At 47.3% G+C, this 10841-nt stretch overlaps 1 protein-coding gene across 1 annotated transcript; it reads right to left on the reverse strand.

The window, feature by feature from the left end:
• Positions 1-4675: 4675 nt before the first annotated feature.
• HHEX (hematopoietically expressed homeobox) lies at positions 4676-10758 on the reverse strand. The gene is made up of 4 exons (XM_045810008.2): positions 10290-10758; positions 8033-8211; positions 7773-7823; positions 4676-5784 (listed from the first exon to the last, which is right to left on the reverse strand). Exons 1-4 carry the CDS (start codon positions 10651-10653, stop codon positions 5566-5568), a joined length of 813 nt encoding a protein of 270 aa, XP_045665964.1. The 5' UTR covers positions 10654-10758; the 3' UTR covers positions 4676-5565.
• Positions 10759-10841: the final 83 nt, after the last annotated feature.

A 10841-nucleotide genomic window follows, 5' to 3' on the forward strand; every position in this document is an offset into this window, starting at 1 on the left:
CCTGTGCCTGCACCTTATAGCAGTCTCCTCCGGTCACCCACATCACATCCCAGTGCTACTCAGGGCTTAACTTCTAGAGGGAGATAGATGATAGATAGATGATAGATAGATAGATAGATAGATAGATAGATAGATAGATAGATAGATAATTTTTTTTTTTTTAAGTAGGCTCCAGGTGGGTCTTGAACTCAAGGCCCTGAGATCAAGACCTGATCTGAGATCAAGAGTGGGACGCTTAACCAACTGAGCCACCCAGGGGTTCCAGAGGGACACATATTATTACTTTCACTATTATTGCTTATCCTGGTCCAAAAAGGGAAAAAAAAAAAAAAAAAGCTAAACTAAAGAACTGTCCTTGGAGGGATGAGGGTAGTGTATTAGGACTCCAGCAACATCTTCCTCAAACCTAGAATTTCCACCTGAAAACTGAATATTTCTATATATTTGAAGAAAATCTTGGCCCTAATTGTGACATCTAAAGAACAGAGACTAGTCATTTTTTATTCCTAATGGGGAAATAAAATGAATGAGGAAGAGAAATCCTGAAAGGGGGCGGGGTGCAAGTAGGTGGAGTGGAGAAAGGAAATGATTAAAAAGAAGTAGAGAGGTGAGGAAGGATGAAAGGCAGAATTAAAACTACAAAAGAAAAATATAAACAAGTTTCACGGAGACAAACTGAATAGGCATTTCTCTTCCTGCAAGTATGGGGGAGGGGGGGAGTACCGTTAACTTTTTCCTGCAGTTGTCTTTGGAGAGTGACAAGATTTCTGAATAAGATTTTGAATGATACCAATCTTCCCTATCAAATTAGAAAAAATTCTAATGGTTAGAAAATATGCTTATTTTTATTATTTTTTTAATGACAAGCTGTCTCGTTGCTTTTCATCTGGAAAATCGCTTGAAATTGGCAGTGAACTCCCCTCTCCTTTTCTTTTTCTTTTTTTTTTTTTTCTTTTCTTTTTTTTAAGTAGCTACACCAAAAAGTGTTCACCCGCCTAGAAAACCTCGCGGCAACCGCCGGATGCTCCAAAGTCAAGATCCTCCGCAGACAGGAAATGCCTTTGCCAGCTCCAAGGTCTCCTCCCCGCAGCCCTCTCCATTGTCTGCAGAGATTTGTGTACATCTGACTGAGAAGGTTTACCGATTGCTACAGCGAATCAAAGAGCTACCTTAAAAGAAGGGAGTCCGTGAGGGCTTTCTAGTTTTTCTAGCTAACATCTGGTGCCCACTGTATCCCAGGTATGATGCTTGCTGTCAGGTGAGCAGCCCACCTCTCTCGGACCTGGGCTGAGAATTCACGTTTCCCAAGGCCCCCAACCAGCAAGAGAGCCATTCTTCCAGCCCTGCTCTTACCCACGATGGTATAATTCCTGACATTGGGGCTCCCTCAGCCAGATCTGAAGGGGTAGCTGCAGTTCTGAAGACCCTGGATCTCAGGTATTTGGTGGGTGGTAAGAATCTCCAAAGTGCTTGTCATTTGGATTTAGCAACAATACCAAAAAATGTATCAAGGGACAGAATTCGATTAGACAAATACAGAATCCAGCTGGAATGTCATGAAACCCAAAGTGAAGGAAAGGAAATGTTGGGACAACATCTGATTATTTTTACCACAAGATACCAACTCCTAACCATTTAGAAGCATCCTGGGTGACTCTTTGGTTCTCCACAATTCTGTCCCATGTCAGGAGTCACAAAAGTCTCACCTGCACTCACAGATTTAAAGGATCATTGATTATTAGATTTTAAAGACAAATCAAAAGGGTGAGCTTTCAAGCTTGAGTTCCACAAGGCAGTATAACTGGAATGGGAATTTTGGTAAGGGCAGTCTGTCCCCATCAAAGTGCACTTCCCCCAAGTCCAAATACATTTTCTTGAATCTCTGCCCTGCCTCCATTAAGTAAAATGAATATTCACAGCAATGAAACCACCAAAGAAAAAAAAAAGTTGTCAGAAATGTTGAAAAAGAATAGGTACTTTCACTATCAGAGATGGTTTCCTCTTTTCCCACAAGATGTTTTATCAGCTTTCACCCTGAGAAAACCATAAAAAGTAAGAAAAAGAAACCTTATGCAATAGTTCTCTAAATAAAATACTACACAGCATGCTAGTCATCCCTAAAAGTAATGTTGTTTAAAGAGTCAAAGTACATCATCCAACAAAATCAATATCCTATTAAGTTAGAAAGGGTTCTGAATATCAAAGACCAACGAACTGAATAACTTAAAGTATAAGTACATGGCCTAGGGGATTAATCACACACTGTCATGGTGAAATTAGGGCAATTCTTCCAATCATTAACGTTTTGCTTACAAAAATGTGCTTTTCTGTTTGACTTTCTGCTAAATGATAACCGTTTTCAAGTTGAATCTCCTGATAAAAAGAGTTAAAAACAAGACAGGAGTTGTGCTGTAAAGGTCATACATGCTGCTTCAACATGAAATAGCCAAAAGACAAACAAATGAAAAAATGCCTGGATTGTAGGAAGAATTTGTAAATATTCATTGGCAATCTGAAATGGGGCATTTTGAAAACAGTTAATGCCAACCTGTACCCTGAGAATACTGTACTTCTCGGGTGAACATGCTCTTGATTCTTAAGACTATGTTTAGATTCAGAATATGAGCAACTTGAAGAGGGTTAGGAATAGTTTTGTTTTATTTTTTTTTTTTAAGATTTTATTTATTTATTTGACAGAGAGAGAGACAGCCAGCGAGAGAGGGGACACAAGCAGGGGGAGTGGGAGAGGAAGAAACAGGCTTATAGCGGAGGAGCCTGATGTGGGGCTCGATCCCATAATGCCGGGATCACGCCCTGAGCCGAAGGTAGACAGCTAACCGCTGTGCCACCCAGGCGCCCCAGGAATAGTTTTAAACTAGAAAACACCCTGGATTCAAGAAACTGTCTACTTTAAAACAAGATTTCACCCTTCAACTTTTCTAGTGTCAATCAATACATGAGCCTCTATTTCTCTGCCTGATCATCACGATACAGTTATTCTCAAGAATAAACATTAACCAGAGGTTATCTCCAGGAGCGAAACACACACGAACTGATTTCAGAATTGCTTTAATTCAATATTAGGCCCACAAGCCTCCCATTCTCCAAAAGTCTGATACAGACAGTCCCATTTTCAAAAGAGACTGATTATGATCCTTGACACCTGGATGTAACCTGTCAGGCAGGGTCTGGGAGTTTGGAGCCTGCAGCTGGTGGGAAGGGAGACCCTCCAACTGGAGGTCTATTTTGGGCTCCAACACTGAGAAGACACAGAATAGGGGGAACCATAAAAATAAAGAGCTTGAACTGAGTTGGGAATTTGGGGACTGGAAAGGATCACGTAGATCAACTAGACCATTTCCATTCCACAGATGAAAGAACGGGGGCCAAGAACTAAAACTCCAACCCAAATTATTAAACTGCCAGGCCTATTCACACCTTTCTGCTTAAGGACCTGGTGCTAATTTTCTCAGAAATTTAAATTTGCAGGCAATTCCAGAGGCTTTCTTGGAATCTAAGGAGGCAAGCTCTAACAGCTCCCTAAAAGCAATAACCGTTTTACTGTCTTCACTGGAGTGCCCATGTCTGGGGAGTCAATAGCCCTGGTCAGCCGTTCGAGGGGCAGAGTCATTCCTTCAGGTGCCCTCAGGCAGGAGGCACCCACTTCCGCAAACAACTAGAGGCCTCCATGGAGGCCCAGGCTAGAGGACGAGGTTTCTGGACCTCTTCCCCAACAGGGCCCTGGCTCCACTAGGCAAGCAGCCGGAGGCAGTCCCTGGGCCAGTCAGAAACCTCAGGCTGTCCTTCCTCTCAGCCCCACAACCGCCTTACCTGGCACTGCCATTCTCCCCTCAGTAGCCCTTCCTCAGCCCTTCCGGGTCCCACAGCGTCAGACTCTGGCGCCCACCGGCCTAGGTGGGCCCCGCTTCCCTCCTTCTCCCTTTCATTCCTCCTGCTCCCGCGCTGGGAGGAGTTACTGGGCGAAGGGAAGCAGGTGAGAGAGGAGTGAGGGGGTATGCGGGCCCCACCTGCTCCTACTCGAGGAGCACCTTGGCGGTTCTCAAAGCGCGGTCCTCCTGCCAGCCGCGTTGTCATCACCTGAGCACGTGTGGAAGTGCAAATTCTCAGTCCCCCCCAGACCTACCAAATCAGAAACTCCGGCGACACGGCTGCTCAAGAGTTTCAAGAAACTCTGCGGGTGCTTCTGAAGCTCGCTGAAGCTGGAGACCCGCGGTCTCGGCACAAACTACCTCCTCGCAGGCTCCCCCCACCCCCTCCGCGGACCCCCCTACCCGGGCTCGGCCGCCAAGGGATGACGCAGTGTTGACTCACGCCGGTCAAGGACGGCGGCCCGGGCCAGCCTGGGAGCCGGGGCGAATCGATGGGGTTCGGCGGCCCCGCGCTCCCCGGCGCAGCCGGCCTCGGCCCGGGCTCTTCCAGCCAACTGGAGAGCCGGGGTCCCAGACCCGCGGCGCTCGGGGTGCGCGGGCGGTAGCCTCTTCCTAGCGCGACGCACACACGACGAGCCCCTCCCCCGCCCCAGCTCCCCTCCCCCTTCGAGGGAAAGTCCCAAATCTACTTCCCCGGGCGCCCCCGCGCCCAGACCCGGGAGGCGCTGCAAGTAAAGGTGAGAGATGTGCGTTTGTTTCACTGTTAGAATGAGAGGTCCCTCGAGGTCAGTCATCCCACCGAAGGGTTTATTTTATACACAAGTTACTCATTTAAAAAAAACACCATTTTGGTCATTTTTTTTTTACAGTGAACAATTATATATACACACATTATAAACACTGTTTGATATAAAACACATTATCTACAGTCTACTTACATTTAATTAACCTGCTACTTCTAGTTCATCTGTGATTAATTTTAGTCACCGACGAGTCAGTTTCTCTGCTTGAATTGGACTGTACTATTCCCTTAACACCTTGGTCATAGAAGGTACTAAGTGATAGTGCAAAACAAGCATTTAAGATTCTTATCAACTATATCTCTCTGACAAAAAGAACACACATCCCCGAGATAGGAGCTCTGAGATCATACTGGATTTAAGGCAGCAGTATAAGAATGTAATATAAAAGTAAAGGAAGTTTCCTTTTAAAATATTCCAAGGCTGCCCTGAAATGTGGGCTCCCTTACCAAGGCATACCTCTGGATTTGGGGTGCCCTTTTGCTTTTCCATTAAGTGGGATGTAGATACAGATTAAAAAGTCATTCAAGAAGATCTTATTAAAATCCTTAGTTATAACTTAAAAATTTAACAAAAAAGTTCAAAATTACTTTCTATAAATAGAAAAAACAATTTACCTTTTTTAAAAGGGGGTGAATTTAACCAGTGAAGAGTCCCTTCATCATATAATCTACAATCAGTACAAAAACCATTTAAGTCAAAATTAAGGTTTCAATGTAAGTTTGCTGCTTAGCCAGTGCACCAAATATTTTAGGTTTCCAGAATACCAGAAAATTGATTCCCTTTCTCATAGTTTTCCAGTATGTCTACTGAGATTTCTGTAGCCAATATTATTCCCAAGTCCAGTTTTCTGAACATGCCAATGTCAGTGGTCATCATCCAGCATTAAAATAGCCTTTATCGCCCTCAATGTCCACTTCCTGATCGGAATCCTCTGAAATTTCTGACTCAAGGTCTTCCTGGGAGGCAGGGGAGGGTGAACATTGAGAGCTATCCAAAGCACCTTTATTCTGCTCACTGGGCAAGTCTTGCCTCTGGTCACAGGGATTGTCCAAACTTTCCAATTCTTCTTTTTTATTACTTTGAGGGTTCTCCTGAGTGAAAGGAATGAAAATGGAAATTGATAGGCTCGTGCAATATGGAGACATAAGAGACATAAATCAAAATGTGTTTTCATTCTCTATCTTTAAATTTTTTAGTTTATTGCTTTCAGCTATAATCTTTTTATTCAGAAAATACATACTTGTGCTTCTTTCTTATTTTGGGAGAAAATTACCTGTCATTTCAAAGAAAGATTATTCTCTTGCCAGTTAAGAACAACCAGTCACAAATATAACTAAATGTATTGTGTCAAATGAACACTTAGCGCCAAGCCCATAGTCATGGCCTCAAGATTCTTAAAAGTTTAGGGGAGGGGGAGATTAGATTACTACAGATACACACTATCTTCATTCTTCAAGTATTTTTAAAACCTTGCCAATTAACAGGGTCTTCCAAACATTTAAAAAATATGAATGCTAAGTAGTGAATTTAGGGAAAGTTTCAAAATTATTAGACTGAATCCTTTTTCATCCATTTTCTGGAGTAAATTTATAAACTTATAAATACGCATAACAAGTTACAAAATCATGGCAAAGGTAAAAATGCAGAACTGGAAGAATGCTGCCAACTTAAAGGGAGACAATTAACTACAATTTACTTAAAATCCAGAGGAAATTTCTGGAAAATATATTTCCATAATACAAAGAAACCACTACTTATTTTTTATTTTTTTAAGACTTTATTTGACATAGAGAGCACAAGCAGGGGGAGTGGGAGAGGGAGAAGCAGGCTCCCCACTGAGCAGAGTCTGATGTGGGGCTCCATCTCAGGACCCTGGGATCATGAACTGAGCCGAAGGCAGATGCTTAACCAACTGAGCCACCCAGGGGCCCCAGGAACCGCTATTTTTAAAATCCCTGGTAAATTACAGTCAAGCCTTTGACCAAGAACTAAATGGGTGAATTTTTAATCCTATTTGTCTAAAATAGACATAAACAGTACAAAGAAATAGGACATATTCCTAAGGATTTTATTTAAAGCAAGACTATAGAATATATTTACCAGGCTTGCAACTAAGTAAGCAATAGATGCACAAGGTCAGAGGGAATCTACAAATTTTTAAATCATGTTAGAATAATGAAGTTATGGAAAATTTATTTTCTGTCCAAAAGTGCTCTTTGTGACACCATCTTATTTCTAATGAAAAAGTTATGATCACTAAATTTTAAAATGCACCCTGCTTTCAATTTCCCCACTCGTATTATTGTGTTCAAAAATATTTTATTCTAAATTGTACATATACTGGCACATGAACAATTGAGCAATTGTCAGATAACTTTGGAGAAGACATCCAGATTGGAACATCAAAAGCAAATCTTTAGCTTTAAGTCAATAGAGGTTTTTCAAAAACTGAATTAGCCTTTACTTTTTATCACATCTTGCGTAACAAGGTCATTGGAAAAAAGACTGTTAGTAAGTTTAAGCTACTTTCCAAATAGGCTTGTATATTTTCTTACGTGTCTTATATTCATTTTAAGAGCTGGCATTAGATGGGAAATAATTTTAAACTCTTTGATATTTAATTCTTCTAAAAAAAAACCGTGCAAACAAGACTTAGAGGTGTTTATTTCCTTATATTTACCCTTGAGCTCTGCCTGGTTTTATTATGGCTGTGTAAATAAAAGAAACAATTTTCTCCCAAAGATAACTGCCTAAGTCATTTACTGTCAATTACTTTATCTTTCCTGCGTTAATTAGATAAACAACATATGGGGTTTATAAAACAATTAGCCCGGAGTTTTACCAGCCAGTGTGTGAAAACCCAAGCATAATTGATATAGGAACTGCATTAGGTGCTTTTAGCATTACTGCCACCTGAGCAACTCATCCTGAATTTCAGCAGGACTATTTGCCTTTTTAATCAAGGTGAAGAGGTTAAATAGTCTCTCAAATGACTTTTGCATACAACCCATAACAGGCCTCGCATTGAGATAACATGATAAAAATATTTATTTCCATAGAAACAGAACCATGTCGATACCTGTTTCAGTCTTCTCCATTTAGCGCGTCGATTCTGAAACCAGGTTTTAACCTACAGGAAAGAGAGAAAGAAAACTTGCCACGAATCCAAGAGACCTGGGGAGTAACGGAGAAGCTGATCGGCGGCTGTCGACCGGCCAGAGCTCTGGGCATTAGACAGCGCGACGCGGCAACGCCCGAGCGCACGGTTGGCGACCCGTCTGTCTTCCGCCCCAAGACCCCCGCCCCGGGAATCTGCCCCGAGCCCGCAGGCGCGCTCACCTGTCTCTCGCTGAGCTGCAGCATCTTGGCCAGACGCTTCCTCTCGGGCGGAGAGAGGTATTTCTGGGTCTCAAACTTCTTCTCCAACTCGATGGTCTGGTCGTTGGAGAACCTCACCTGGCCGCCTTTCCTTTTATGCAGAGGCCTCTGCAAGAAAGGGCTCCAGAGCAGGGGTTTGCCTGCAGGCAGAGAGAGCAGCGGTTACTGACAGCCCTGGAGCGGCCAGGCCCTGGGGGTGACTAAGGGGAGCAGGGGACGCAGGACACTCAACCAGACATGTTCAGATACAGCCACCCAGAAGGACCCAATACGTTCCCCCAAGACACATGCATACCCAGAGACAGAGACACACCCGAAGGCACACACAACTACACTGCATATGCACATAGACCATCCTTGTACACTCACAGACGCACACAAACTGTCATCGCACCCATAGCTGATTTCAAAATCTTTTGATCCCCAAAAGAACACCCACTATAATACCAATGACACTCTTTTAACAAGTCACTCTCGAATTTATACATAACTTTTTGCACCTCTAGGCCCTCTCCCTTGGTGAGCCGCGCTTTCCAAATACCCAAGTGTGTGTATGTTGGGGAGGAACCGGGATGTTACACTCCGCAAGGCGTTCCGGTCAGGAGCCGCCGGCGGGAGCCTGCTCGGGAGGCCCTCGGGCCTGGGCGCCGACGTTAGGCCGCCCGCGGAGCTTCCAATCCTGGCTCCAGGGCGCTGCGGCCTCCTCTGATTTCACACCCGGCGGCGGGGGCGGCCAGTTAAAGCTACCCCGTGGGCTATGGCAACATTTCCGTCAATGTGTTTCCTGTTGGTCTATCTCGAAAAGCCCTTTGCTTCCTCCTGCGCGGTCCCCACAGTAACCCAAGGAAACCCAGGGCGCGCTCTGTGAAAACGTTCGCCCCAGGCCCGGCCCGGCTGAGGGTCCCGCTCCGGCCCCAGCAGGAGAACAGAGCCGCGCTGGGGCCACCGCACGAAACCCTCGAAGCTGGAATCAAATATACAGTAACTTAAAAAAAAATGCTAAAATATAATCCCCTTCAAATCTTAACGATGAGAAAGAAGGGTGGAGGGCTGAGCTAGAGGCCGCGTCATAAACATGAAGACCTTAAAATGTTAGTTTGTCTCTAGGGTCCCCACAGAAGCTGCCAGTAGCAGAGAGTCAATATAAAACCCTGGTGGCCCAAGGCAAGGAGCCCCGTTTCTTTATTCCCCCCGGGGCTTCAGATGCCAGAGCCGCCAAGGGCCACCCGGAGTGCGGGTAACCATTGGCTTATTTCTTAGGCCGCGCGCTAAGGGGACAAGCCCCGCGAATACCATATGCCCTAGGTGTCCCCGCTGCCGCTACTACTCCAAAGACCTGTCAGTCAGTCCGTCTGTCCGTCCGTCGGTCTGCAGGCCTGCCCCCAAACGCTTTGAAAGCTGGCATTGTTGGGTTTTTTCCTCCAGATTTTGCTTACGTCAGGCTTCAGACTAGTGCAAAACAGCTTGGGGGGGGGGGGTAAAAAAAGGAAGCAACTGGTTATTTTAGCTGCCATAAAGTCACATCCCACACAGAGGAAATGAACAATATCAGAAAAACGGATCCCGGCTATCAGAAGTCGAGTGTTTCCTGAATTTGTCTGTATTGAGGATGTCGATAAAATAATCAGCAGCGTGCACTACTCCGGGGGAAGGGTCTGCTTCATGCAGCCAGGAAAACACTTAACAGCTTCTGAAACCAGATTTACTCCTATCGAGAACTCAAGATTTCCTGTATGAACGGAAAGGGTCAGGCTCTTTCACTGCACAAGCTTGTTGAACCAGGTCCAGCCTCGTAACCACCGGGGCCCAGCAGCTATCCCAGCCCCGCAGGGCCGGACCGGGGCGCCTTGGCACTCCCTTCCCAGTCCCTCCAGCTAAGGGGACCCCACCCCGAGCGACGCGCGCGCCCCGGGGCTGCCTTCGGCCTCCAGCCCCCGCGGCAGTGCCAGAGGTCTCGCCCGGGCCCGCGCGCCCCGACGCCTGCAAGGTGCAGGAAAACCAATCTGAGTCATGGTGCGGTCAGCCCCGGCCGCGCGCCACTGGGGCCCGCGCCTCCTGTCCCCGCGCGCGCCCGAGAGCCGCTTTTCGATCGCTTTTGCCACAACTTTCTATTGCCTCCCCCTCCGCCCCCGCCGCCTCCTGGACGCTGCCACCTGCCGGGTGGCGCCTTCCTCGCCGCCGCCGCGGCTCGGCCCCGCCATGACCCCGGCCGCCTTACCCAGGGGGTCGTGGCGGAGCAGGGCGTGCGTGTAGTCGTTCACCGTCCGCGGGAAGGGGTACAGAGGGCCCCCGAAGCCGCCGGGTCCGTAGGCAGCGGCCAGCGCGGCGGCGGAGTGGTGCGAGAAGGCGGGGTGGATCGGCGTGGGCTCGTACACCGGGGTCCGGTAGGAGGACACGAGGCTGGTGAAGGAGGAGTTGGGGGACGGCAGCGTGGGGGCGGGGGTGGGCGCGGCAGGCCCGCGGCCCAGGATGTCCTCGATGTAGAACGGCGTCGGGTGCGCCGGCTGCAGCAACGGCGTGGGCGCGTACAGCGGCACCCCCACGGCACCCGCCGCAGCCGGCCCGGGGTGTGGGTACTGCATGGCTCCGCTGCGCTCCGGCCCCTCGGAGAGCTGGCGGCCCGCGCCGCGGCGCTACATTTATCCGCGCTCCGCGCTCCCGGCGATAGGCTCTGCCGGCCACGGGGTGGGGCCGCGCTCTCTGGCCCCTTCCTGCCGCCCGGTCCCTGCGGCCAATGGCGCGGAGCCCCGGGAGCCGCCTCCCGCCCCCA

The sequence above is a fragment of the Ursus americanus genome, chromosome 6, assembly GCF_024610735.1.
Source record: "Ursus americanus isolate L20-20 chromosome 6, mUrsAme1.1.p, whole genome shotgun sequence".
In the NCBI taxonomy this organism is placed as follows: Eukaryota; Metazoa; Chordata; class Mammalia; order Carnivora; family Ursidae; genus Ursus; species Ursus americanus.